Source organism: Meriones unguiculatus, chromosome 14 (genome assembly GCF_030254825.1).
Source record: "Meriones unguiculatus strain TT.TT164.6M chromosome 14, Bangor_MerUng_6.1, whole genome shotgun sequence".
Classification (NCBI taxonomy): domain Eukaryota; kingdom Metazoa; phylum Chordata; class Mammalia; order Rodentia; family Muridae; genus Meriones; species Meriones unguiculatus.
Window position 1 is genome coordinate 52,925,682 of NC_083361.1, and position 25,080 is coordinate 52,950,761.

Below are 25,080 nucleotides of genomic sequence, written 5' to 3' on the forward strand. Positions count from 1 at the left end.
TCACATCTAAGTCATATATAACCACTTTAAGAAAGGTCATCTACCCTTCTTGGTCCACATGTCTTAAATTTCTTTTCCTCTTCTTTATTCACATAGGGAATCTAGTCCATGGCTTGTGAGCATGGAATACTGTCCTTCATTCTATCCAGTGGATTATGAGATTAAAAACGTATCTACATACAGAGTTCCTTTGAGGATAAGCATGCACAGTTATTAATACTTAAAACAACCCATGTGTTTTCACCATTTCACAGAGAAGGAGACCAAGGCTATAAGAAAAGAAACAGTTCACATAAGTCATAGCAACTGCTTAATAGACCTAGGACTCATGCAGTGCTTTGTCGGTTTGCTTGCCCATGCTCTTCTAGCCTCAAGCCATTCACTTGAATGTTTTTCTAAACTACTGCTCTGTACGAGCCATATCTTTTATCTGAATCTAGATATAGTTATTACTAATTTTAATTTCTTGTGGCTGTGGTTTAGATTTACTCTTTATTTAATCCCTGAGGATTTGTAAAATCTACTAAAATTGAAACTTTGGGCTTTGTTGTTGTTGAATGGATATGTTGTTACTGTCTTGTTGGAGAATGCTTCTTTATCTCTCAAGTTTTAGTTATTGGGTAAAGTTGTTCCACCTAAGAATTGAACTCAGCAAATTCTGAATACTTACAGTGTATTTATTAATTAATTAAGGACTAAACAGTGTCTTGGGGGCACAACAGCAAATGAGATACTTGGCCTTAAGTAGTTCATTCCTGTCCTAGGTCAGCAGAAAACATGTCAGCAGTATCAGTAGTCACTGCCCCGGATGGCTCTCTCAGTGACCAAGGCCTTATTGTGCATTTCATTTAACTAAGTGTGTTAAAGTCAAATTCTAAATGCAGAATTTTTCCTAGGTATGCCTTGCAATAGCTCATTATTCCCAGCCAACAGACCTTCAGCTACTCTTTGCATTTGAATATGTTGGGAAAAAATACCACAATTCAGGTAAATATGAAAATACTAAGTATTGTGACTAACTTTACATGTGTCCATTTTATTCATGTTTGTTGGAGCTTTAACAAGTATAGGATCATTAGCTTGGTAGCTGCTGAGAAATAAAGTGGCACTTAGAGCCACTTTTTGTCAGTGCTTCCTGAGACGTGACCAGACAGCCATAAGCCATAAGCACTAGTTTGTAGGGCTCAAAGCACCTATTTCACATGTAGTCACTCGTCTGTATTTTACGATCAGTATATCTCCTGATATTTTTATTTTAAAACTGGCAAAAAAAAAAAAAAAAACACCCAAAAGATAGTTGAAAAATCACAAAATTTCTGGCAAAATATGATTTTATATCAATCCTAAAATGTTAAAACCTTTTAGAGAACTTTCCTAAGATTTCAAAAAACCAACTTTCTGTTTTGAATAAGAACATGGAAGGAAGATGAGCATTTGTAAAAAAATAGATATATTCTAGGCAATTTTGTGGTAACTAAATAGTTTTGTCCACATACCTCTGTTAGCTATGACATCATCAAGAAGAAAATCTAGATGTAATCATGTAATTCTATTTTAAACAGTGTGCTCTAGATTGTGTGGTCCCTCACACACAGACACTGTGTCTCCCGTTAGCCTCCTGGGGTGTGAGTGGCTACAGTGGCCGCTGCCTGAAATACACATCCCACCACTCTTCAGGGAAGAAAAACCAATGAAAGATCATTCACCCCAGCATGGTCCAGGGCAACACTTCTCAACCAGAGGGTCATGACCTCTTTGGCAAAACTCTACCTCCAAAAGTATTTACACGTATAACAGTAGCAAAATTACAGTTATGAAGTAGCAACAAAAAAATAGTTTTATGGTTGGTCACCAGCACATGAAGAACTTTTACAGGGTCTCAGCAGTAGGAGGGTTGATCACTGGTCTAGGGCTTATAGATTATTAGTGTACTGAACTTTTTATTTCTTACCTTATAACACAATGCAGTAATTTAAATATCTTGTGATATAAAGGTATTCCACTTCTACTGTGGTACATTGCATTAAAGTTAGGTGTTAGTACTTTGGACACAGATGTTTTAGTGCATATTCATTACTGTGAAAGGTAGTAATCAACACTCTAGAGATGATACATGAAAATAATGTCTCAGAACAGCTTTCATTTTGTACTCTATAGAAACTGGATACTACAAGTATTTGTGACTTAATTTTCCCTAGCCATATGTATAGTAATCATTATTTTTAGGCTTGAGCAACACAGTTATTTTTGAAGTTGATATTTATATAAATTCCCTTCCTATCTAAAAACCAAGCATAAAGTGTTGAGTATCAGCCACAGAGCAGTGATCACCAAGCTCATTAGTGCAATGTCCTATTTCCAGAGTCAGTCTTGGAAGCCTGCTTCAGTTTGCTTGTGGCACAGCCCAGTTCTTTATGCTGCTTTATTCTGATAGGAATGATTGGGTGGTTAGGTTATGATTTTGCAAAAACATGATGGCTTGGGTTGTCCAAGTACAGTCATCTGTACAGTTGGTGACCCAATGCCTGCATAAGTTACTTTTTGAATCCTACCTCCTTTATTTCTTATGGGTATCTCTAATCTATAAAACTTGAAATACATCTTATTTTCTTAAAACTGGCTATTGCAATTGGATGATTAGTAATTACTTAAAATATCCAGGAGTACATCCTTCTAACTCCTCCTTCAGCAAGTCCTTCATAATCATAGTTCTGTCCAAAGTTTTACTCAGTTTCCTCATAGGGTAACATCCTTTAATATCCTTCCATGCTGTTACAGAAGCATAAACTGCATCCCTAAGATCAAAGGAAGCCTGAAATTTTCATACACTGCAGTCACAGTTCACTAATTTGTGAGTGAAAGATGCTCAGTTACCCTCTCTTGAACCTCTGGATGGCACCTTGACTCATTGGCTGGATTAAAGAAGCCCCTTTTTCAGGCAGGTAGGTGACAAAGGTGTTTCCACAAATAGGGCCTGAAATTGGAGATTGTCCCTGCAGTTGTCTGGAAAAGACTCTCCTAGTGTCTTAGGCAGTATGAGGTTTTCTCTTGTGTCCAGCATCATATGAGATGAGTAAGAACCATTTCTGAAAGGATCAGTAGCCATCCACACTCTTCAGTGAGCATCCTGAGGTTCTCGGCAGCATGCAGTGCCCCAGGCCTCAGAACAGTTACTGTGCACAAACGCTGTAGCAGGAGAGCACAAAGAAGAATGCAGTCACCCTCTTCCTCTTATTTTCAAAGACAGTGAGGGCTCTGCGGCCATCAGCCAGATATTATTCGGCAGACAGTGTTCTAGAAAAGTGCAGATTTACGTTTGTTACAAAGCTGGCTAGATGTGAGAATATTGCTTCTGAACTGGAAGACTTGAAACTCTCAGGAAGTTAGGTGCAGGCTTGATGTCAGCAGTTTTCCATTGCAACAGACAGCTAAAACTGCTTCTGTAATCCAGAGCTGTCCCATTAAAACACAGACATTTTAGTGAACTTATTAAATATCCTGTTTAGTAATATAGGTCTTAGTATTTTAGAATTTGTTTTAAATACTTATTTGAAAAAATATATAGTATGCAACTATTTGAAACAGTGTAGGAATTGTCATTTAGCTGCTTGGGAACTTCTAGAGTTCTCAGTGTGACTATAAATCTTGTCTCTTGAATGCTAGCCGCCAAAGCAGCAGAATCCCTGGAGAACCATATAGAAGCAGAGATGTGTTGGTTTCATCACAGGCTCTCAGGGACAGAGACTCCTGCTAAGAACAACCTCAGTATTCTGAGGTTAACTTCTTCTCCCTTCTTTGTGATGTCTTAATTCCCACTGCACCATCATGGTGGTAGGCTTTCTTTTGATATATTGACCATTTTTACTGTCTTGTTACATGAGTCCATTCTGAGTGCCAGTGGGGTCAATTACATACAAGTTCTAAAATAATGTCATCATTCTAGGGCTAGATTTCTAAATTACCATAGAAAATGCCAAGATCAAGAATGCCTGGTGCCTAGGTTCATTTAGTCTATTGAAGAGCTATGTTGTAAAATCTCAGTCAGGTAGCCATCAGGAACTTTAGGGCTCCTAAGAGGACTTCCTTGGATCAGCTGGCTGCTGCAGTCCTTTGAGTGGTGCATGGATAGAGCAAGCCTCTGGGCTTCTTAGAAAGCACTAGAATTTGCAGTTGGATTACTTACTTACTACCTACCGCATAATGAACTCTCTCCAAAGGATACACAGAGCTAATGGCAGTGTAGTCCCAGCTGTTGAGAAATGAACGAGAGAAACCTGAAAAATAGTGCCCATGGATAGGACCCCAAAGAGCTCTCAATTTATGTCAGAAAACCTGTCTAGTCATAAATAGATCTAGAGAAATAATTCATAAATTGTAGAGCATTCTCAATGTGGTTTCAGAAATTCAGAAAACTCAACATGAACTCAGCTGGGGATTTGCTGCTGAAATCCTCTCTCCCCGCCTTGAGTGTGTTCTTTATCTGTTTTGTGATGGCTGTCTTGTAGCCAAAGTCTGTGGTACAGTGCTGAGGATAGCAGTGCCGGCTGGAAGGCATCATTTCTGTCCTTGGTTTTAATGTTTATGCTGTTTGCTGCTGGTTCTAGAGAAATACACTTTATCAAATTGGAAAAGATTTATTTTTTAAACGAGCCTTACCAAAAGCAAGGACTGATCATACGGATTTTTTTTCCTTTACATTTAGTAATATGATGACTTGCTTTATAGATCAGGCACCTGAAAGTCCTGTGAGTCAGCCAGCATACTTCCTAGGGATTATGTTCCACAGAGAAAGTACTGAAGTGGAGAGGGAAGTGGGCATTCAGGCTAATTAGCATTATAATTTTTGTCAATCTGTTAAAAATCAGACTTACTAGCTAAGTGTAAAGTAGAGGGGTAAAATTCAGGCTTCCAAACACAGCACGTCAGAGCCTTGGTGAGCTAGACTACCCAGAGATGGAGTATCCTTCCAAACACAGCATGTCAGAGCCTTGGTGATCTAGACTAGCCCAGAGATGGAGTATCCTTTCTTCTGCACTGTCTTTGGGCACACAGAAGCTGGGAAGCACTTGAAATGTCCTTAGTGGACCTGAAGGACTGATGTTAGTTATTTTATTTAACTTTTGTTTTAGTTTAATTTAAATGGACACTGGTTGGCAAGTGGTTCCATTCCTAAGTAGCGTAGATCTAAAGTCTAGGCCTTGTGTAATCTATAGCTGCTCTTCCACCATGCCTGGCTTTCCTGCTCTAACTGTATGGATTCCTTGAAGCGTTATCATTGTCTCATTCGCTGCACAGCATGCCCATCTCCTCCTTAAAAAAAAAGTCTGGTAACTTTTGACATTTTTCTTAGAACTCTGCTCAGATATTGTCAAGTCAGGATAGCTTTCTTGGCCACCTTTCTCTGCATCTTTATTGCACATAGTTATTCAGTGCTCATAATTTCGTACCTACCCCCTATTGTCTTGCTATAGCATTCAGAATAATAGGTAAAAAAAAAACTTACTTTTTTGTTCTGGGGACTTAGCTCATCATAAGTTCTCCAAAAATATCGGTGTTATACCAGGAGTTAAGAATTAATCACTGAGGATGGATTGTAGCATGTCCATGTGATATTTAGGCATTTTGCATGGCTACAGAAAAGAAAGAAAGTTGGAAACAACGGTAAACAGTTACATGAGGGATCTCTGTGGCCTAAAGAAGCCATTTAGATTAGATTCTTTTGATAAAGGCACATCATTAAAAGGTTGGGACGAGAAGCCAATATCACAGAAACATTTTGTGTGAAAAAAGCATCTAGTCAGGAATGTCAGCCTAGGAACTGCCACTTACACTTGTCAGTAAGACACTGGACCAAGAAGTTTGTGCCATCACCCTAAGGACATCAGACTGACTAGCACAGCCCCTCTCCTGCCGTTTTTCAGGCACTCTCAGGCTAGGCATGCCCCTATCTTTGGAAATACTCCTAAGAAGTGACGTCTAGACCCTCCTTCACACACATCATGTAGGATAGGGCTGTAGCTTCTAGTGACACACAAGCAGCTCTGTCAGCTTCTTAAGTTGAGTAGCTAGACAAAGCCAAGAGTCATTTAGTGAGCAGGTGAGAGCATGATGCTAGAAAAATAAAGTACTTTGAGGACTTGAAAGCTGTTGGGTAAATCCATGCACTCCCTGTTCCAGTGTGGAGAAAATATTCGGATGGCAGGCTTAATCCTCAGTTTGGAGGAGTGAGATAATGGAGGCTCAGAACTCATTTCCATAAATTGGTAGGAATGGGAAATGATTGAAAAATAAGGGTGGTAAATGGAGACGAAGTATGGGCAGCAGGCACAGGTCGTTATATAAGGAAGTGCCTGGGAGAAGAACGAATAATGTGTGGCACAGCATTAGCACCCAGGGGGATCGGATGGAAGTCTTCAAAATCAAGTTGCCTGCTGGCCTGCAAGCACAGAGGAGATAAAGCCAGTACAATAACAGAGACGTGAAAGGTGTCTATACAGTAGGAAAGAGCTGGGTAAAGGCCAGGTTGAATTTTGATGCAAAGATTTCGGAGAGACATGAAAGATAAGGCAGAAGGTCACACATCAGGGCATGCATGTGACAGGAGGCAGAGCAGATGCTGGCTGAGAAGACACTGGCTCAACAAAATTAATAATACTGCCTTTCCTGCAGCCAACAAAGTTAATGGAGTAGCCTCAGGAGGTGGAGGAGTATGGAGTGCAGTTGGCAGCAGCAGCAGCCAGAGGACACCGCTGTTCGAAACTTACTCAGATTGGGACAGAGAGATCAAGAGGACAGGCGCTTCTGGGTGGAGAGTTTGCTCTATCAACGAGGGTTACATGATATCTACTTGGTAAGTCTTATATTAACACATGCACAGATGTATGCAGGTACACACACACACACACACACACACACACACACACCTGGAAAAGGCTTCTGTGAAGAATAACCCAACTCTACTTCCATTGAGAAACTTGCAAGTTATGATTAATACCTGTTTTAAATTATAGGATTTAAAGGATATTTTATTTTAAAGTTAAGGACTTTGTAATATAAGCACACCATCCATATCCATAGTGTTTAAAAGATGTTGACAGTAATTTTTTATTACCATCAGTAATCTAGTATTTGTCTGCAGTTTTCTTACAACTGTCTTTTAAAGTTGATTTAAGATTCAAGGAAGTTTTATACTGAATTTGAGTGACATGTCTCATAGGCCTTTTAACATACAATGTTCTCGTACTACGTCTATTATACTTACGTATTTACTGACAAAACTGGGTTGTTTTGTGGAATTTCCGACATTCTAGTATTATTCTGTGGTGTTCTTTAACATGTTCTTCTGCATTCTAAGGAGTAATTGGATCCAACCTCAGTGTTTTTGCAAGAATCCTTTCCCTGTGCATCCCATCTAGTCTCCAGCTTGCTTCCTATGTGTGTTTTCTCTCTCTCCCTCTCTGGCTAGCTCTCTGTATCTGTGTGTATGTACTTGCAGTGCTGACTGACTGACAGGCTCAAGGGCTGTCTGCTTAATCTGCCTAGTGTAAAGTTCTATTTCGTATATCATGGTTTCAGTGTCCCAAAGTAGTTTTCACAAAGTGAGAGGATGGCTGCCTGGATCAGTTATTTCATTACTGGTTACTGTTGATTTTATCCTAATTGTACTGTCTATCTGCTTTCTATAATCCTTTTCTCCATCAGCTTTTGTCCCCTCTCATGGTCTCCTTCTTAGTTTCATGATCTTCATAAACATACCCCCCTCATAAATTTAAAATCTAGGTTTGACATAAGAAAATGTAGTATTTGTCTTTTTAAGTCTGCCTTGTATCACTTTACAAAATGACTTCCTGCTCCATCCATTTTTCTGCAAATGTCATGGCTTCATTTCCCTTTATTGCTGAATAAAATTCCACTGTACATATGGACCATATTTTCATTTGATTGGCACTATTGGGTTGCTATTGTTGTGATAAAACTCCTTGACCATAAGCAACTTAGGAAGAAAGGGTTTATTTGCTTACACTTCCACATCAATGTTCATCACTGAAGGAAGTCAGGGCAGAATCTCAAACAGAGCAGAAACCTGGAGGCAGAAATGGAGGCAGAGGCCATGGATGAATGTGGCCTGCTGGCTTGCTCCTCGTAGTTTTCCCAGTCTGTTTTCTTATAGCACTCAGGACTACCATCCCAGGAGCAGGAACATCTACTCTGAGCTGGGTCTTCCACCAATCATCAATCATGAAAATGCCCCCACAGGTTCGCCTATATGCCAGTCTGTTGGGGCATTTTCTTAACTGAGGTTCCCTCTTCCCTGATGAGCTATCATGAATAGCAGCAGTGAACATAGGTGAGCACAGGACTCATGTGTAACCTGTTTCTCTCCCATCTAGCCTTCCTGAATACTTTGTCGTGCCAAGTTCACTAGCAGACCAAGACCTGAAGATCTTTTCCCATTCTTTTGTTGGAAAAAGAATGCCAGTAAGTGACTTCTGTTGGATATCATTGATGCTGCTGTCCACTGTTTGTATCCAGCTAAGTGAGGATTTTTGCCTGTCTCCTAGTTCTGGTGCTGGAGCCACTCTAACGGCAGTGCTCTTGTGAGAATGGCCCTCATCAAAGATGTGCTGCAACAGAGAAAAATCGACCAGAGGTAACTGAGAAAGTGTGTTGGTATCATAGACACTTGGTATGGACTTGGTATCATAGACAAGAGCAGTAAATTCCTTACTAACTGGAAATAGTTTGTACCACCACACATTATTGACAAGGATTACCATTTTGAAAAGAGTAAGTATAGTAAAATTATCTTTGATAAAACACAATAAAGACGAGTGTCTTTAACATTGAAAGTACAGTGATTTCCACGTGAGACACTTCAGGATAAATCAAACTGCTTTCACTTCATGTGTCTTATTTAGGCTTATGAAGTCAGAATAGCTTGGAAAATGGTTTTAAAGGATCTTCACAAACCCGTTGTTTGGTAATGTCTGCTAAAGTCAGCTGTAACCTCCCTATCACTAGTAGGAAGCTTCTCTTGGGTGTGCTCAGAGCTGCAGGTTTACAGCTGGCCAACTCTCAGTGCCCCAGGTCCTCAACTGCTGCCCTTGTTCCCTGCTGGCACTGTGCCCTCCACAGCCTGTCCTATTCTCTCTAAGCATCGTCTAGGCTCTAAGGCCTCTTCCTCCTTCTGATCTATAGTTCTTTCTACAGAAGGTCACTGAGGGCTGTGGCTTTAGTAACCAACACATTGATACTATCTCTAGCTAGCTTGACATCTTCCATGTGGACATCTTCAAGGCACTTTAAACTTTATGTCTGAAACTGAACTCAAGGATACGGCCACCATGCCTCTCAGGCAGATGCCTTTCTTTTCCTTCCCTTTCTCCATCTGTAACACCTCATGATTTTGACACTTAGTGTTTCAGATATCTTATAAATCCACATATTGCCTCCTCAGCTTCACCCCAAGTGTGTTATTGGTGCTGTTCTTTTCTTTTTGTGTGTCACATTTCATGGGCTCCAGCCATCTGAAAATTACCTGGTCTTTTCACTCTCCTGACAGATATTTAGCAGGGTTCTTCCCTCTGGGCACCTTCTTCATGATGCTCCATGAACACTCTCCACCCCATTGACTTGGCCCTACTTCACCTCTCAGTTGTGAGGTACTTCACATGGGGTTCAGGCCTTACTGTTAGACAGTCTCTCTTTTCCATTTGATTTATATGTGATGGCAGTTTGATTGCTGCCTGTGGTCCTCACTAGGCCCCACAGGGTAACACTACTGTGTAGTTATCCCAAGAAGTATAAGAACTTCTGAATGATAATGTTAAGTGTTGAAGAAATGGATGAACAGATACTAAAGGATTTTGTCTTTACTAGGATTTGCAATGCCATAACTAAAAGTCATCCGCAGAGAAGTGATGTTTACAAGTCAGATTTGGATAAAACCTTGCCCAATATTCAAGAAATACAATCGGCATTTGTAAAACTTAAGCAACTGTGTGTAAATGGTAATTATTTTGTGCTTGTATTTAATGAATGGGAATAAAAAATTGTGTGAGAACAATCAGGAAAAGTAATATTCCTTAAAAATTTAGAAGATTCATCTAAGGAGAGACTCAACCTTTAGAAAATGAAGTCTAACCCTATTTTGGCTTTGAGGAGAAAAAAAACCAAACATGTTAAATTTCCCCCAAATCATGAGATATAGACTACCTTAAAGGAGCATTTGCTCAGCAGATTGACATTACCGAGATTTCAATGCATAAGATTAGATTTCAAGATTAGTGGTTATGCTCAGCAAGTGTTGAAAGTGTAACCTTAGAGTTCTAGCTAAGTAGACTCAGCTTGGTTAGGGAAGGATGTCTCATGAAAGCATCTTTGAAGTAGAGTGGATCCAATTTCAGAGAAACCTCGTGTCTCCTGGGCAAGGGAGAAGTGGCTTAGTGGCAGGTCTTGGATGGTGACTAGGCATTGTTAAGGTAGGAGATCTTGGTGAGGGTGCAGCCTTGAATGATTATATATACTCTGGGCAGGGCAGTGATTTATTCTAGGGCTACCAGCACATAGAGGTGACACTAGCAGCTGTGATGCTGAAGAGAAGTGGGACCTGGAGAGGCAATGCTGTGAAGTGGGTACTAGTCTAGGCATCAGTTTCTGGAGAGCCAGGAGTCACTAGCCTGCAGGACAAAGACTTAGCTGGACTTGCCAGGATTTTCTTGAAAAGGCCAGAAGGCAGAAGACAGGACCCAGGGGAATGTTTTCTTCTGCTTTGTTATAGAACTGTAACATGTTACATTGGTGCAGTGGCCCATGTCTGTTACCCCAGCATCTGAGAGTGTAAAGCAAGAGGACCCAGAGTTTTGAGTCCAGTCTGGGCTCATGGCGAAATACTGTCTTTAAAAAAAAAAAAAAAAAGAATCATGATATGTCTTCCTAAGTGCTAAAGTAAAAATGTGTGCTGCTACCTCAAAGCTAATTGTTAAATAGCTTCCTTCTGATGTTGGTTATGTAAAACTAAGCATAAAGAGCTTAACAGCATTGTGTGTTTATTACAGAGCCTTTTGAAGAAACTGAAGAGAAATGGTTGTCTTCACTGGAAAGTACTCGGTGGTTAGAATATGTCAGGTTTGTTGGCTTGTCTTTTTTAACTTTTTATTTTGAAATAATTATAGGCTCACATGAAGTAGAAGAATAGTACAGAGAGTCACGTGCCTTTCACCTACCATCCCTCAGGCTAACTTCTCATCTAACTGGACGGCAGCATCCAAACCTGACAATCAACAGTGCTGTAACCTCTAGATTTCATTAGTGCCCACCCTACCATAGTCAGCCTTCCCCAGTCCTCTCCTCATCCCTGCCCTCTACCATCGTCACCTCTACCATCGTGACAGCCACTACCATTGTCACCTTAAAAGTTTTATTTCCTGAACATCATGTAAACCGCCTCTATTTTTTAATATAGGGTTGATGGATTTCCCTGATATTATTCCCTAAAGAATCATTCCTGTTAATACAGAGAAATTCATAAAAGTTGAAAGTATATGTGTATATAGTGAGTGATGAGTTTTGCTTGATTTTAAAATATATTTTTTCAGGTAGACAAGATGTCTCAGCAGGTAAAGGCATGTATTTATAGTAGAAGTTTGAGATTTAACAGTGTTTTTTTTTTTTTCTTTCTTTTTAGGGCTTTCCTTAAACACGCAGCAGAACTTGTGTACATACTTGAAAGCCAGCGTCTCTCTGTAGTCCTGCAAGGTAATTAAAATAATTCCTGAGAATGCCTCATACCTTGACAGCAAACTGTGGCTGTTGACGGTTCACATTAGCCTAAGTTGCATCCATTTTAGCTGCAGTACCACCAGGCATGCTGCAGACTCTTGACTGTGTCCAGCCTGGTCCCGTCCCGTAACTTACTGATACTTGATGCTAATTTGGGCAAAGCATCCTCTCTAATCTTGCTATTTTCCTAATTCAGTCAAATTTTCTTTGGTGTAAATAAATGCTCTATTACTCATTCTAAATGGTGACCCTAAGAAAATAATTTGAGATTAAGAATTCAAATGAAATAGCCAATGATTTTCTCCTCTTCATCAGTGAGTGCTCTCATTTTACTAGGAATGAGCCCTGGCTTCTCTATCCACAAAAGGCTTTGGGAGTGCTGAGCCTGTTTCAATAACACATTTAAAGTATGGATTAAAACCATTAGTTGAGGTATGATGCACATGGGTATACTGATAACTTGATAAATAGAGAGCCTAGGTGTTTTGGTTGTGATGTGGTCACACAGATGCAGTGTCACTGGTGTGGAGGTCAGAGGACAACCTTGAGTGTTGCTCATTGCCTTTCACCTTGGACAGAACCTCTCTTGTTCATTTCTGTGTATATTAGGCTAGCTGGCTTGCAGGCTTCTGAACACCTGCTTCTGCTTCATCTCCCAGTAGTGTTGCACAGGGATCACAGATCCTTGTGCTACTCTACCCAGCTTTTACATGGGTTTTCATGATCTGAACTCACATCATTGGGTTATACAGCAAGACCTTTGCCTACTGAGTCTTTTTTTTTCTTTTCTTTTTTTTTTTTTTAGAGGGTCTGTGAGCAATTGAGACAAACTCTCCTTATGTAGTTCCAGTTGGGCCTGGAACTTGCAATGTAGACCAGGCTGGTCTTGAACTCACAGAGATCTGCCTGTGTCTTAGCACCAAAGTAGCACTAGGCTGCTTTCTGTCTTTGTAGATATGTCTTTTCTAGATAGTTCATTTAGTTGGAATAACACAATATGTGGTCTTTTGACTATAGCTTCTTTCATGTAACATAAGTGTTTATGAGGTTCATTCATGTCATATGTATGAGTGATTTTTAAAAATTGTATCCCATTGTTTGTAAATCAGTTAATCTATTTACCTGTTGGTAGACATTAGGTTGTTTCCATATGGTGGGCTATCACAGAATGTGCTGCTTGTGAAGATTCATACAAATGTGTTTTGGGAGATATAGTTTTAAGCTGTTGAATTATGTGGCAGGTCCATGTCCATCTTGCTAAGAAACAGCCAAACTATGCTCTGAAGGGGCAGTGTTATTTGACTTGGGGATCACAATTTGTGCCCCAGGTCAGCCACTTGTCCTCAATAGCCAATAAGAGTTAAATTAAAAGTAGAAAGTAGGAAAAGGAGACTTATATTCAGCAACCCCCTTACGCTCATCTTTTTAAAAAATTTATCAATTTATTTTTATTACAGTTTATTCACTTTGTATCCCAGCTGTAGCCCCCCCCCATTCACCCAAATCCCATCCTTCCTCCCTCATTCCCTCCCATGCCCCTCCCCAAGTCCACTGATAGGGGAGGTCCTCCTCCCCTTCCATCTGACCCTAGTCTATCAGGTTTCATCAGGACTGTCTGCATTGTCTCCTTCTGTGGCCTGGTAAGGCTGTTCCCCATCAGGGAGAGGTGATCAAAGAGGCGGCCACTGAGTTCATGTCAGAGACAGTCCCTGTTCCCCTTACTGGGGAACCCACTTGGACACTGAGCTGCCATGGGCTACATCTGTACAGGGGCTCTCTTCACGTTCATCTTACTAGTACCTTTTCCTTTTCCCTGTGTGAGATTCCTGGGGAATTCCCATTTCTTTGGGGCCCATTGTTTCAAGTCCAGATCTAGAGACACAGGTGTCTCTTTAGAATATCTTCATCTGTTGGACTAGTTACAACTGGACCACATTTTTCTTCTCAGCATGGATGAGGATGCTGACTCATCCACATCCTTATCAGCACTGTCCTCTAGCTTACAGCAAGTCAGGCACAGGTGAAATGGTGTAGTTCACTGTACTTTTCCTTTACATTTCTCTATTGTGTTTCATCTTTCTGTTGAGTTTTAAGATTTCTGTTTGTAATCCTACATGATTTGTAAGCTTTTTCTCCAACTATGTCCTGTCTGCCCATTCTTTTGCCTTTTGAAACACTAATTTAAAATTTTGAAGTATGATTTCTCCATTTTTATGGATATTTTTCTATCATATTTAAGAACTATTTGTCCAACTCAAGGCACAGACAGGGATATTTTCTTGTGTTTTGTTTTCTACAACTTTTATAGCTTTAGGTCTTAGAATTTAGATCTTTGATCTATTTTGAATGAATATGTGTGCATGTGTGTGTGTGCCCATATGTGTGCCTGTGTGAACATGTGTACATGTATGTGCATGTGTGTGTGTGCCTGTGTATGTGAGCATGTGTGTGTATATAAGAGAGAGAGGGAGAGGAGGAGGGAGAGAAAGGTAAGAAGTTGAATTATCTCTTTTGTATGTGGCTATTAAATTATTTTAGCATCATTTATTGAAAGACTTTCATTTCTCCATTAGATTGCCTTGGTGCTTTTATGAAAATCAGAGTGTAAATGGCAAAAGTTTATTTTTAACTATTTTCTCCATTGAGCTTATGTCAGTTCTTCATGCTACTACCACATTATCTTGAGAGCCAAAGTTGTTCAGTATGCTTTAAAGTTGAGACATTTAACTACACAGCTTTGTCTTTGAAACTATTCTGGCTATTCTGGATGATTTGCATTTCTGTGTAATTTCTAGTGTTCAAAGAAAAAAGGCCTATTGGAGTGTTTATATGAATATGTTGATCCATAGAGCAGTTTGGGGAGAGTGCCATCTGTATGTATCTGTACAGAACCTGCCAAGCCGTGAAGTCAATGTCTCACCATTTACTCTGGTCTTCCTTCATTTGTCAGCAGTGGTTACAGATTTTACTGTACAAGGTTTACACTGATTGTATTAAATCTCTTGAGTACATATAAGGTATTAGATATATTTCTGTGGTTACAGTCTTTTCTTAACTGCATTTCCAGGCTTATTGTATACTCATTGATATATCGAGTTCTTGTGCTCTTACTCATTTATTTTAGTAGCCATTTTATGGATTCCTTAAAAATATTCTTGTATATGTGTGGTGTATTATGTACATGTTCATGTGTGTAGCAGATGGCATCAACATTCAATGTCAATGTCAATCACTTTCCAGCTCATTTTTTGATCTAGTGTCTTTCATTGAACTTTGAGCTCATAGATTTGGCTAGGCTGGTTAGCAGTGAGCTCCAGAGATCCACCTGTTTCCACTCACCCAGCACTGGGCTTATAGGCACCCACTCAGCTCTTATTGAGGGTGCTGTGGATCTGAACTCAAGTCCTCACCCCTGTGTGGCAGGCATTTTACTGAGCCATCCCTCTGTTCCTCATCCTTGATCTATTCCTCATCCTCGATACAGGATTCCATTGTTGACAAATACAGTCTTTAACCTTTTAAATACTGTTGCTCTCTATTTCCTTTCTCTTGCCCAACTGTTCTGACTCAAGCCTCTTTTGCAGGGCACTATAGAAGTATTGAGAGAAGACATCCTTGTCTCATTCCTAATTTTACAGGAAAAGCATTGAGTTCTTTACCATTACGGATGATGTTATATTAGCTGTAGGGGTTGGGAGAAGACTTTGATAAGGTTCCCTTTAATTCCTGGTTTACTAAGTGTTTCTTTTTAAATTAGGAATAAATACAGAAGTATGTCAGATGCTAGTTTGCCTCGAGATAATATTATTAAATTTTATTAATATGATGTTTCTTTGTCAAATGGTAAAGCAATACTGCATTCTAGGAAAAAATTCCTGGATTTCCATAGCAATTTGTCTTATTAATATTTTATTAATGGCTATTACAGCTGTATTTGCAAAGGCTGTCAGGTGATTTCTCATCATTTTGCTCAGCTTTCATATCAAGGTAATTCTAGACTTATTGAAAGGATAAGGGTTAAGTGGCAGGTGTACAGCTATGATATTGACACTTGGGACTCAGCGATAGGAAGATCATTGCCACCCTTCCTTGCCTTTATTGCAAATTTGAGGCCAGTATGGGTTATACTGAGACCTTGTCTCAAAAAACAAAGTTCAGAAAAGAAAAGGGAAATAGGTGTACAGGGCAGGAAGGAAATGCTTGCCACTTTTTCACATGATAGGGACAGTTCCATTCTATTGTTCACTTCTGAGTCATTGTCATGTGAAGTAAGGTGACTCTGGAAAGATTGTGTTTTATTTAATATTCTTGACAAAACAGTAGTAGAATGTATTCTAGAAAGATGTTCTACCACAAACTATTGAGATGTAAATACTGTGAGCAATATTGTGCCTCCTTTTCCCTCCTGGATGAGTTGCCTCATCCAATCTTAGTATGAAGGGAGGTGCCTAGTCTTATCGCAAATAGATGTGCCGTGTTTGCTTGATATCCCTGGGAGGCCTGCCCTTTTCTGGAGGGAAGGAAAGAGGAGTGGATGACATCAGGGGGCAACAGGGGTTCTGAGAGAGGGGGGAGAGGAAGGGGAAACAGTAGTTGGGATACAATATATGAGAGAAGAATAAATTTTTTAAAAAGAAAAAAGTATGAGCAATTGTCTGCAAATAATGGCATATGAAAGTCCATTTCCTACTAAGCTCCATGGTTAATGCTTCAGTGTTTAATGAAATGAGTTAGAATAAAATATTATAATTTGTTTGCCTTAATACTTCTTCAATACTGTGCTTGCTTTAATATTTCTTTTGGCTCATATAGGTCTCCAATAAAAATAGAAGTTGAATTGTAAAAAAGAATTTTATTATATTTGAGAGCTGTTAGAATCTACTAAAATTTTCTTACAAAGACAATTTAAGTATAGAATGTTGAATTACCTAACTTACAGTCAAAATTTCTCTTGGTCATCATTTTCTTTCCATTTTATTGACAGAGGAGGAGGGAAGAGACTTGAGTTGTCTGATAGCTTCTCTTGTTCAAGTGATGATGGATCCGTATTTCAGGACAATTATTGGATTTCAGAGTCTGATACAAAAGGAGTGGGTCATGGCAGGATATCAGTTCCTAGACAGATGCAACCACTTGAAGAGGTCAGAGAAAGAGGTAACCAGTCCTAGTGCTTTTCTAGCACTTTTTTAAAAAAGTATACGTGTGTGTGTGTGTGTGTGTGTCACTGAATGTATAGTGCATGCTAGGACATGCCTGTGAAGGTCAGAGGACAAATTTCACAAGTCAGTTCTCTTCCATCATGAGATTTTGGGATTAAATTCAGGTCTTTGCATTCATGTGGTAAGTACATTTACCCACTGAGCCATTTCCTAGGCCCCAAATTAGCACCTTTCAAATATGTATGAGATAAATTTTTACTATTGTAAAAATGGTAGGTTCCTCTTTCTTCAGTTTTTCAATATTGATTTAACACATTCTAGCTTTGTTAGTTAAAGGCTAGGTAATACATTGGAATTCAAATTAATGTAAGAGATTACCTAATAGGTTTTTTTCCACTGATGAAATAAGCCAATTTAAGCCGAATTAAAAGTATAAAATCAGATTTATTGGGGGCAGCTCTCTGGCAGGTTCACTGGTCTTAGACCAGTATGAGTATGAGTATGAGGCCAGGAAAATCGCCATGCAGATAGGGAGACAGAGAAGGGGGTGCAGACAGAGAGAGAGCACACATGGGTGCAGGAACGAGGAATGGAGAGGCTGGGCTGGCTGTCGGGTCCTTTTATCTGCAGCACACACTTGGCACACCTGGCAGGTGGCAGGTGGTGATGTAAGCAGTTGTCAGGTCCCTCAGAGCAGGCCAGTGGAATTGCCTGTATAATAACAGGGTTAGGGTAGGGGTCCCGGGTTTGAAACTCAACATTACCACAGAGGCAAAGATGACTCCCTGACCTCTGCATCCTAGAGAACAGAGCTAGGGCACCGTCTCTTCCAGCTGTTTCCCTGTATGTCGCCTTGCAGTTTGTTTCCTTATGACTGGGCCTCAAACACATGGGTTGGGTGTTTAGCAACCAAGCTGCACTTGCAGCCCAGTTGTCAGAAAATGAAAACCTGGTTTGTCTGCACTGGAGTGAGTGGTTCAACTGAAAGAGCACCATGGCCAGTGTTTCTACTCAGCCCAAATGCAGAAGAACGAGAAACAGAAAAAACAAAACAAAGCAACATGGTCCTCCAAAACTTAAGTCCACGGTAATTGATCTAGTGATAATGAAGTGGATGACTGATAATAAGAATGATCAATGGAGCACGCCTGTAATCCCAGCACTTTGGGAGGCAGAGGCAGGCGTATGGCTATGCGTTTGAGGTCAGCCTGGTCTACAAAGTTAGTCCAGGACAGCCAAGGCTACACAGAGAAACCTTGCCTTGAAAAAAAAAAAAAAGATCAGTGGAATCAAAGGAGAGGACTGAATATCTGAATTTATTAAAAGAGAATACAAATTAGCAGCTGAATGTAATAATAATTTTAAAGACAATTTAGGATGTGAAAGAGGAATTCAAGTGTCTCAAAAAAAAATCAAATTGAATTTTAGAAAATGAAACAATACCTTGAATAAATTTAGTTGGAACATTCACCAGTAGATTGTATCAAATGAAGACAGACTATCAGGATGTGAAAACAAAATAGACGGATTAGAACAAACAGTAGTTTTAAAAAGTAGAAAGCAGGAATAGTATTTTTGGGATATAATTTAAAAAAAATAGTTTAAGAGTCATGGACATAGAAGAATGAAAAGAGGTATAAGCCAAAGAGTCTTGAGTAAAACAACAGCAGATAATTTCCCAAATTTTGGGAGATGGACATCCAGATAGAGCACTTATGACTAAAAAAGGGCCTCCAGATATCATCTATAATTAAAGTGTGTGTGTGCGTGCGCACATGCACGAGGGCCAGAAAAGGGAATGAGGCTTTCCTGGAGCTGGAGGTGTAGGTGATTGGGAGGCCACCTAATGTTAGTACTGGGAACTAAACTTGGGTCCTCTACCAGAGCAGTGTCCTAGTTTGCTTCTCTGTTGCTGTGATAAACACCACAACCAAAGGTAACTTGGGGAAGACAGGGTTTATTTCACCTTCTACTTTGACAGAACAGTTGATCACTGAGGGAAGTCAAGGCAGAAGCCATGGAGGAATGGTTCTTGGTTGGCTTGCTTTCCATAGTTTTCCTGCCTTCCTTCTGATGCAGCACAGGATCACCTGACTGCAGGTGCCTACAATTGGCTGAGCCTCCAATATTGATAACTGATTTAAAAAATGCTCCACAGACATCCCCACAGGCCAGTCTAATGGAGTCAGTTCCTGAATTGAGGGTCCCTCTTTCCAGGTGACTCTAGATTCTGTCAGGTTGACAAAAACTAAACAGCACAAGTAGCCAGGGCTGCTAGTCACCGAGTAATCACTAGCCCCATCATGATGCAGTTTCAAATACTAAGTGTGCAGAAAAATGGAAGACTGTTGAAGGTTGCAGGACAGAAACATGGAAGTCACATGGAAAGCAAACTTACCATAATAGCAGTGGAGTCCTAAGCAGAGACATTCACGTTCCAGCAGACCTAAAGTGATGTAGTTTAAGCCCTGAAAGAAAACAAACAACAAACAAACAAAACTATAAACCTAGGTTATTGTTGGCAGCAAAGTTATGCTTCATAATCGAAAGAGAAACAAAGACCTAAACTTAATCCATGAAATTGATTAAAATTCACTAAGCTGTCACTGTAGAGTCCACTGAAAGGAATCCTACACATGGAAGAGGATGAGAAACACAACCAGGAAGCAGTCTCACTCGAAGATTTGATGAAGAATGAATCAAGAATTACAACAAATGACAGGAGTAGTAACTCAAAACCTTAAAGATTTCAAATCTCTAATTGAAGACACAAACTGTCAAAAGTATTGGATTAAAAAACAAGACCCAATTATTTGCTCCCTGCAGTAAACATACCTCACTGGCAAAGATAAAATATAGTCTGAAAGTGAAAGGATAGAAAAAGGTATTTCAAGCAAATGAAATCTTTCAGTAATCAGGAGTATATATTCATATACAACAAAGCAGATTTCAAAATTAGTTAGGGGACGTAAAATCACTTCATTGATAAAATGAACAATTCATCAAAATACCTAATAGTTATAAACATGTGCATCAGATTCTGAAGTTAGATAAAGCCAACATTCCTGGACATAAAGGCCAACCCCAATACAACAATTATGGATGGCATACTCCTTTGTTACAGCATGAATATAAAAATAGCCCCTGCAGGTTTATGTGTTTGACAGTTGATCCCTGAAAAACAAGGTGTTTTTTTTTGTTGTTGTTGTTGTTTTGTTTTGTTTTTGTTTTTTGCTTTTTTTAATTGGTTGGCTTTTTAATAGAACCTATAGGAGGAGGATCCTCTTTTGAAAGGTGATTGGGGTGGGCCTTGAGATTTGTAACCTCACCCTACATCTTGCACTTCACTTCCTGGTCCTTGGGACAAGCCTCTGCCAAACTTCTGCTATTGAAAGCCAGCCGCCCTGTGCCATCTTCCCTACCATAATGGATTTTATCCTTTCAAATCACAACCAATATAAATCTCCTGTAGGTTGCTTCCTGTTGGGTATTTGATCACAGCAAGGAAAAAAGTAAGTAACAGAAAATTGGAAGCAATAAGTGGAGCCATCTCTGGCATAAAACTGACTGAATTTATAGGCCTTTAGAACTGGTGTTCTGAAGAAACATTGAGGAATTTGGACCTTTAGTATAACAGCCCTAGAATTCTAAACACAGCCTAATGAGCCATTGTAGTGTAAGTAAGAAAGACAACAATCGTGTGGACACCTGGAGTGTGAAGACCATGCTCACAAGGTTTCAAAAGGGAACAAGAAGTAGAAGACATTTGTATGATAGTCTATCAAACAGTGAACCTGTGCTACACTTGGGTCCTGAGAACTTTAATAAGGCAGAAGTCCAAGGAAAGGGCTAATTTGTTTGGCAGAGGAAATTTCAAGACAGCAGAGCTTTCAGGCTAAGAATGGTTACTGCTTACTTTGTTGACCCACATGTACAGTGCGAGGGGATTCGTAGTGAGGGGGAGCAGAAAGTGGAGCATGGAAATACTAACAATGTACTGGCAAGGGAAGGCTGTGTATGTGGTTAGAGTTGTAGACAGAAACGTGAAGTTTGAAGAGGAAAAAAAGCTTGAACCAGATTAAAGTTGGTGACAGGATCCCTGCAGAATGGCTGTGATTCTTAAAAAGATGGATGTCATGAAGGAGAAACATTGAAGTTTAAAAACAGTAAGAAAGGTGCTTTGGGGGTAAAGGCCTCACTCAAATGCAAATTCATTTCAAAGGACAGAGCTTCAGAGTACCTTGATGGGATAGTGCAGCCAGGAAAATGCTTTCTTAGGTTCAATGGCAAAGTACTCAAAAGCAGTGAGCAAAATACCCAACTTGCAGCTGTGGTCCAAAGTATTCAAGCAATACTTCAAGCTGCCAGAAAAGTTGGCATTGTCAACATGGTAATGGTTTTACAGGCATGCAAAATGCAAGTATTGGGTGGGGCTGTTACATGAAGGTTTGCACCAATTTTCAACAAAACCATGTAGCGAGGTTGGACTTCCTGTGTGGACACCCAGGTGCTCCATACCTGAAGCTATGAAGGTGGAACCTAAGTTGCAGTGGGGACCCCAAGATGTTGGAGATGCCAACAACTTCCAGCATTGGCTGAAACTGACCCAAGAGAGAGGTCATATATGTCAAAGGCACCAGAGTTGGAGGTAGGGCTATAGAAGCCAATCTGAGCACCCATGACCCATCACAAGGCCCAAGTCCAGGCAGGGTTTCAACCTTGCTTTGGTACAGGTATTTGTTTGTTTGCTTTTATGAGCTTTGTGGGGTTTTTTTGTTCTAGTTTGGTTTGGTGTTGTTGTTTTCCTTTGCTCCATTGCTGTCTCTTAAGTGGGGATGTTTATACCAGTCTATTTTGGAAGTAACTTATTCTATAATTTTATAGGTGCTCATTAATAAAAGTTTACTTTGAGTCTCAAAAGAGATCAAGCTTTAAACTTTTGAATAATGTTAGAGCTATGAGACAGGGCACTTAGGGAGCTGGACTAAATGCATTTTGCCTTGAGTTGGTCCTGAACCTGTAGGGACCATTGGCAGAGTGTTGTGGTTTGAATGGGCATGTTTTCTATAGGCTCATATGTTTACACTTGGTCTAGCCATCTGCTGTTTTGGAAGGCTTTGGAATCTTTAGGATGTGGAGCCTTCACCATAGGAAGTGACCTGCTAGTGTGGGCTTTGTGATTCATAGCCTGGTACCACTTCCTGTCTGCTCCCTGCTTCCTGATCCATGTAGGTGTGCCTAGCAGCTGTCACAAATATCTGCTACCATGCTTTCCCACCATGGAGTAGACACCTTCAAACTATGAGCCAAAATAAACCTTTCTTGCTATAGATTGCTTCTTGTCAGGTATTTGAGTTCAGTGCTGAGAAAAGCAACTAACAAAACTTCTGAATTCATAGGTCATTCAGAGGAATAAAAACAAAAACATCAGAATTAAACTGCATTGCAGATCAAATACATTTAATGGACATCTACAGGGTATTCTACCTAAGAGCTACAGGGTATACATTTTTTTAACAGCTCATGGAACTTTCTCCAAAATAGATCCTATTTTAGGATATAGTATTCTTAACAAAAATAGAAGAAGCAGCAGTGCTAGAAGTACCACAATACATAACCTCAAATCATACTGTAAAGTTAACAAAACCATCACAGGGGTGGCATAAAAGAACATGCAGGCAATAGAAAAGAAACAGTGGGCTAAGAGAGAAGTCCATGCCATTACAGCTATGTGATTTTCAAAAGTACTGAAAAAATACAGTGAATACAGTCTCTTCAATAAGTGCTTGCTGGGGGACCAGATTATCCACATTTAAAGACTGGAACTTGATTCCTTCCTTTCCCTGTAAAAAAAAAAAAAAATCAATTCAAAATGAATCAAAGACCTTATTATATATATATAATATATATTAATATATAATAATATATAATATATTATAAATATTATAATATATTATAAATATATAATATATTATATATTTATATAATATATAATATATATTATATATTAATATATAATAATATTATATATAATTATATATATAATATATATAATAAGGTCTTTGATATATGATATATATATACCATAGAGGAAGTGCAGGCTTAGGAAAACAGCCAATACCGTGGAGATAAGGGATAGAGGGAACTCCAATGCAGTGCTGGCGGAATGGAAATTAGTGCAGTCCCCATAGGAATCAGTATGGAGGCTCCTAAAGATGTAAAACAGGAGCTATCTTATTATCCAGCCAGGCTACTCCTTGCTGTATACAGAGCAGGCCAAACAAGAGGTCCTATCCATGTTCACTACGGCATCATCCCAATTGAATGGGTAAGGAAAAGCCAGCATATGTATACAAGACATAGATAGTACTGTGCCATGAAAAAGAAAGTGGTGGAACTGGAGATCATGATGGTAAAGCAAAATAAGCTAGACTTGGGAAGACAGATGACACATTTTCTCCTATGTGGAGAGAAGGACTGCTAAGGAATTGGGAGGGGATATGTTGAAGAGGGCGGGTGGTAACAATCAAAGTACCTCATATACATATATGGAAATGTCATTATGCAATCCCATATTGTATACAGTTATGTGCCAAGAGTATCCTAACTAACTAAAGTCATCTTTGGAGTTTCACATTCCTGAAAATAGACCGTAAGAGCTAGGAACTGAGATTTTGAGAGAAACATCTTTGTAACAGCCGTGGCTTCTTGGGACCCCTGTTTGCTTAGCTGCGGAAGCCAGGCAGATAGGTTGGGAAGCACCAGTCACTAGCGGTAGTGCATCCAAATGAGCCCAAGCAGCTGCTTCCTGGGGACCCCATGTGGCCGAAGGCTGATGCCAAACTGCTTTTATGAAACTTGGGGGATTTCCTGCATGGTGAGCCTGCAGTAGAGCCACTTGCAGAATGTTTAAATATGTTGTTGCTTTCCTGCGTTCGTGCATGGCAGCGTGCTCATTTGTTTGTTTGTTGCAAGTGTGTTAAGCAGTTATTTTTTTTTTAATTGAATGTGTGTCTTGACATAGATAGGTTTAATCTGTTCAGATGGCCCTAGCTCAGCTCTGCCAAGTGTTTGAAGCTTAGATGTTGGCCTCTTTAGTGTCAGCAGTAAATCTAGGAATAAATGTGACAACCAGAGAGCAGCATTAACTAACCCCTCTATCTGTCTGTGTTTGCCAGTCTCCTTTATTCTTGCTATTCTTGGATACCACGTGGCAGCTGTTAGAGCAATATCCAGCTGCCTTTGAGTTCTCTGAGACATACTTAGCAGTGCTGTGTGACAGTACCCGGATCTCTCTGTTCGGCACCTTCCTGTTCAACTCTCCTCATCAGCGGGTGAAGCAGAGCACAGTAAGTGACATGCTGGCTGCAGCTACTCCTGAATTATACCTGCTCTGCTTTTACATGGGTTCTGGGGATTTAAATTCTGGTCCTCATGCTTGCACACTCAGTGCCTCATCCACTGAGCCGTCTCTCCAGTGCCCTCTCCCTTTTACAGCTTTGAAATATATTTGAATTACAGTTAACTGCATGTTTAAAACATGTAACTAAAAATTACCACTCAAAATAATTTCAGAATGCGTAAAAGAGTCTACTAACTTTACTTCTATTAATGAACATTTTCTTTTTCTCTGTAAATTGCTCATAGTAAATGTATTTAAGTGTGCCAGTTAGTTTAATCACCGTAAATATATTTTTGGATTTTTTCGGTGGAGCATCAAACACAGGCCTTGTACATGCTGTTGGGCCACAGCCCTAGCTCAATTCCTCCCCACTGACATCTTTATTTTCTCTTCCAATATTGAGATAATGTCTGGAAGTTACTTGACCTGGCAATCCCTTGGCCTCAGTCTCCTGCATAGCTGGGCTCACAGTAGTGAGCCGCCATTTCTCACTTGTGCTTTTGGGTTACTCCTTGAACATCAGAGTTGCTGAGCAACAACTAAATACATTTATTTCCTGATAGGTCAGTAGAATAATTGTATTTCAACTGCTTCTCTGTTTTATTTTATTTCAACTGCCTCTTAAGTTGTGGAACAGGAAGTTTAGGCACAAAGGTAGACCGAAGTTCTCTGCAGATGCTATTACTGTGTGTGCTCTCAGAGTCCCTCGTGTCCCATGGCAGCCACTGGGTGGAACTG

General features: G+C 39.8%; 1 protein-coding gene across 2 annotated transcripts in view; it reads left to right on the top strand.

Annotated features, from left to right (window-relative positions):
* The window catches only part of Mtmr10 (myotubularin related protein 10), a 49,470-nt gene that overhangs the window by 18,671 nt on the left and 5,719 nt on the right, over window positions 1–25,080 (top strand). The window contains exons 6-14 of one of the 2 annotated variants that reach the window (XM_021659946.2): window positions 897–987; window positions 6,670–6,850; window positions 8,391–8,478; window positions 8,562–8,650; window positions 9,880–10,010; window positions 11,058–11,127; window positions 11,687–11,757; window positions 16,766–16,935; window positions 24,119–24,289. In XM_021659946.2, the coding sequence (XP_021515621.1) occupies window positions 897–987; window positions 6,670–6,850; window positions 8,391–8,478; window positions 8,562–8,650; window positions 9,880–10,010; window positions 11,058–11,127; window positions 11,687–11,757; window positions 16,766–16,935; window positions 24,119–24,289 (1,062 nt within the window). Of the gene's footprint in view, window positions 1–896; window positions 988–2,784; window positions 2,943–6,669; window positions 6,851–8,390; window positions 8,479–8,561; window positions 8,651–9,879; window positions 10,011–11,057; window positions 11,128–11,686; window positions 11,758–16,765; window positions 16,936–24,118; window positions 24,290–25,080 lie in introns of those variants that run through there. The other variant, XM_060367272.1, reaches the window with a different exon arrangement.